Genomic DNA, 3987 nt, shown 5'->3' with positions numbered 1-3987 from the left:
CTAAAAAAAACAACAACAACAACAACAAAAAAAAACTAGCATGAGGTCAAAGCAAATGTTCAATGTGTTTAGAAGACAAAGAAAAAAATAAATGACTTAGAGGGTATTGGGCTAGTGGAGGGATAAATCTGAAAAATGGCTAATTAAATAAATTTCTAACTGGAAGGGTCATTTTTCTGCAACTTTCCTTTAGAAAACAACACTATGTGGAGACATCCATGGATGACAGCCTCATCCAAAATAAGGTAAACAAGGTCTCTTTGATCTTCTGATACCATAAAAACTCATTCAAAAATTTAGTTTTGGGTTGTTTTCTAGTATACGCACTACACAATTATAACATAATGTCATTTATTTATAAGACTCAAAGAAAGCATTTCCAAGATCAAATATATACATTTTTAATAACTGAAATATTTACAAAATGAAGCCATGTCAAGGTTCAACATTAAGAACAGTGTTTTGGATGTTCTCAAGATGTTTAAAAGAAAAAATAATTAAAATAAAAACTTAGTAACTCAAGCTCACAGTTCCATTACCCTAACAATTTGATCTTTACCTTTTAAAAAACAAACATGGCAACAGCTGCACCTTATTTGTTAATAACTGTTTGGAACTTGGTACTTTTCAAATAAATTTTGTCCCCTGGTGTTCTTCTCAATTACTATTAAATTCTAAGGATTTCTTTAAACATGTCATCAATATTAAAAGTTTGATGACAAGTAATAAAAATTTATAGGTAGGAAACTACCATGAATGATGTTTCTTTGGAAAAAAGACATAAACAGTTAAATACCATGGTGAATTACTATTGTGTTTTGTCAAAATCTCTTTTGTAAACTTACCTTATATACTTATTTACTGGTGCTAGGGACAGAAGCCAGGCCCTCTCTTTCATGGTGAGCATAGTAAGCTCTCACAGAAGGTGCCTGGTGGTCACTTGTATTAAAGAAGATGGCTCTTCCCCTCCCTTTGTAATTTATTTTATTTTAATAAAAGGAATACATCCAAATTAAACGAAGACAAGTAAGTTGAAAATGTATTGAATAAACTGCTCCAGAACTTTAGAATCTGCTTCAATCCTGAGCCTTCAAATTGGAGAAGAAATAAGACTATGATATACCATCCTATTCACAGAGAAACAAATCTGGTTTAGTAGACTGTTGATCGCTGCAGAATATCACACTCTGGGAAACTCACATTGTAATTATACTAGTTACTTGGGTTGGCACAATTATCACTTTTCCTTTATGAGTCTATTGGTGAATTACGAAATGTTTAAGGGAACCCAAAGAAAATTTAAAAAGACTTTTATGCATACACTGACACAAACGCATTAATTCAGAGATACATTAGGAATGGCTGTCTGCTAGGCTTACACTCTAATTTTAAACTCCATGCCTTTACAAGGTCTTGCCATTTCTGATCAAGGGAGTGGGGTCACATGGTAATGAGGATGACTAGTATTCAAATTACTCATGTTGGTGCCTATACAGTACAGTTTTAATATTAGGTGGAATCCTGCAAAAGAATTGGGAAGTCATTTCAATATTTACAAGGGACAAATCAGCAGAACAAGATTACATGAGATAGGCTGTGTACAGTAGCTGCAGCTTATAAAACACACCAGCAATTTGTACCTGGTGAGTAAAAAGAGAACCAGGGGTTCAGGACTTTACAACCAAGCGCTTACACATGGTATCAACAAATTAGAGGACAAAAGAATTCACATTTTCTACATTAAAAAAATTACAGATCTCACAAATGTCTTTGAAGACACAGAAAATTCAAAGTTCTTTGAAGGATGTGAAAGAAGAAATCTGAAATGTAACTCTGAAAGCAAAAAGTTTTACTTCACAAGACCAATTTTCTTGGCTTCTGTTTCATATATCAATAATCTCCACATTTTGTCTATAAAAACTTCTGCTTCTTCGTCTAGTACCTAGAAGACAAAAGATGCAAAGATAATTAGTGGCATGTCAAGTCAATAGTAACATGCAAAACTCCTACCCACAGCACAATCAACAACAATGACCTAAAGAAAAATTATCCAGCCAGTCAGTGTTGGAGCATGCCTTTAATTCCAGCACTTAGGAGGCAGAGGCAATCTCAGAGATTTCGAGGCCAGCCTGGTTGACAGAGTGAGTTCCTGGACAGGTTCCAAAAAGTTACAGAGAAACCCTGTCTCAAATAAACCAAAAAGAAAAATTATCCAGGATGAAAAAGATTTTAAACAGACTATTTAAGTTACCCCCAAAAAAGTTAGTAATTTAGCTAAATCCCATGACTTACTAATAATTATTCCACTGTACTTTTGTTTACTGGTTTGATTTTGAGACACACAACCCAGGTGAGGCCTAAACCTAAATGAAAACAAGGATAACCGTCCCCATTTTTGAGTGCTGGAATTACAGATATGTCACCATTTTTGCCTCCAATAATATTTTGCCTTTTATTTTGATGTTAATTTTATAGACACTACATTTATATATGACTGGCCAAACCACACAAGTAAAGCAAAACCTTACCATAAAAAGTAATTTATGAACGAGTTAAATATACATCTATCTTAATAGTATAATATTATTTATCCCAAGTCAGACTCATCATCGTACTTAACATTTAACAAACGGTTATTATGTGACACCGAATTAAGCACTGCATGAGAATTTACTCATCTCCAGAATGCAGTAAACAGAATTAAGAGAACACCGATGCCACAGGATACACGAACACTATCTTTTTCTGTTAAATAATCTAGGTTATTTTACTATCTGCCTAGGATTTAATTACAACATAATGTTCCCAATTCTACTACTGCCTTTAACCTACAGACATAAGGCTCTGGCCCTCAGGCCTGCTGTTAAAAGCAATGAAAGACCTAACGTCCTTAACGACATTATCTATGAAGAAATTCCAGGATATCACTGCTTGAGTGGAAAGCAACTTCTTATTGCCTGGTTTCTTCCCTAAACTGCCTCTAAGAATTCTGAGAGTCCAATCCCTATTAAAACTAGGTTCAAATCTTTATCAGCTATTGGATGCGTACTTGGCAGAATCATATGAAGCTCACGAAGTCTCACTTCTCTGAGCTGTAAAAATCTAAGAAATTTTGCTGCATCATACCAGTAGTACTACTATAGAACTAAAACAGCTGCAGTGAGTCCTTGCTACATGCTACACAGTGATCAGTAAATTCTCAAATCAAGTTTCTTTAAACTTCTTTTAAACACATTTGTGGGTCATTATTTCGCCGCAGCTTGAGAAGTGATCTTGGAACACAAATCACAAAATATATAATCAAAGTTTGTAATATAAAGATAAAAACACCAAATATATTTATCAGGAATAAAGTACTACTTGAGCTAAAAATCTGTCTAAGAAGCATTTATAGATTCCGTGTCTGCTGGAGTGACAAGTGTACAAGTGGTGTGCCTGACTTACAGCACGGTTGCTGAAACTAGAAATCTGGATCTCTTGATAGAGCATTAAGTGTTCTTTTCAATTATTCATTTCTCCAATTTATATTCTGGTATTTTGGTGTGGAGAAGTGCAAGTTCATGGACGGCAGAAATCAACCTGTGTCCACCTTGTTTTCCCAGACAGGATCTCTCACTAGAACCTGGGACTTACCAATTAAAAGAGGTGGTTGGACAAGCTCCAACTATCTGTCTCCACCTCCTCCGTGGAGAAATCCCTCCATGCTGGGATCAGGAAAGCACATTGCTACACTCAACATTTTAATTAGACTTAGGGTAAGCAGTAAGCACTTTTCTGAGCTATTCATTTAGATACATGAGGACATTACTTTTTTTTTTTTAAATATTTATTTATTTATTATGTATACAATATTCTGTCTGTGTGTATGTCTGCAGCCCAGAAGAGGGCACCAGACCTCATTACAGATGGTTGTGAGCCACCATGTGGTTGCCGGGAGTTGAACTCAGGACCTTTGGAAGAGCAGGCAATGCTCTTAACCACTAAGCC

General features: G+C 35.1%; 1 protein-coding gene across 4 annotated transcripts in view; it reads right to left on the bottom strand.

The window, feature by feature from the left end:
• Positions 1–385: 385 nt before the first annotated feature.
• The window catches only part of Rbm25 (RNA binding motif protein 25), a 63473-nt gene continuing 59871 nt past the window's right edge, over positions 386–3987 (bottom strand). For all 4 annotated transcript variants that reach the window (XM_050164527.1, XM_050164528.1, XM_050164531.1 and 1 more), the window contains one exon: positions 386–1942. In XM_050164527.1, coding sequence (XP_050020484.1) covers positions 1850–1942 — 93 coding nt within the window. In that variant the 3' untranslated portion in view covers positions 386–1849. The remainder of the gene's footprint in view (positions 1943–3987) is intronic.

The sequence above is a fragment of the Alexandromys fortis genome, unplaced genomic scaffold, assembly GCF_014885135.2.
Source record: "Alexandromys fortis isolate MF-2015 unplaced genomic scaffold, M_Fortis_MF-2015_v1.1 scaffold_159, whole genome shotgun sequence".
NCBI lineage: Eukaryota > Metazoa > Chordata > Mammalia > Rodentia > Cricetidae > Alexandromys > Alexandromys fortis.
This window is presented reverse-complemented; position numbering and strand designations above follow the sequence as displayed.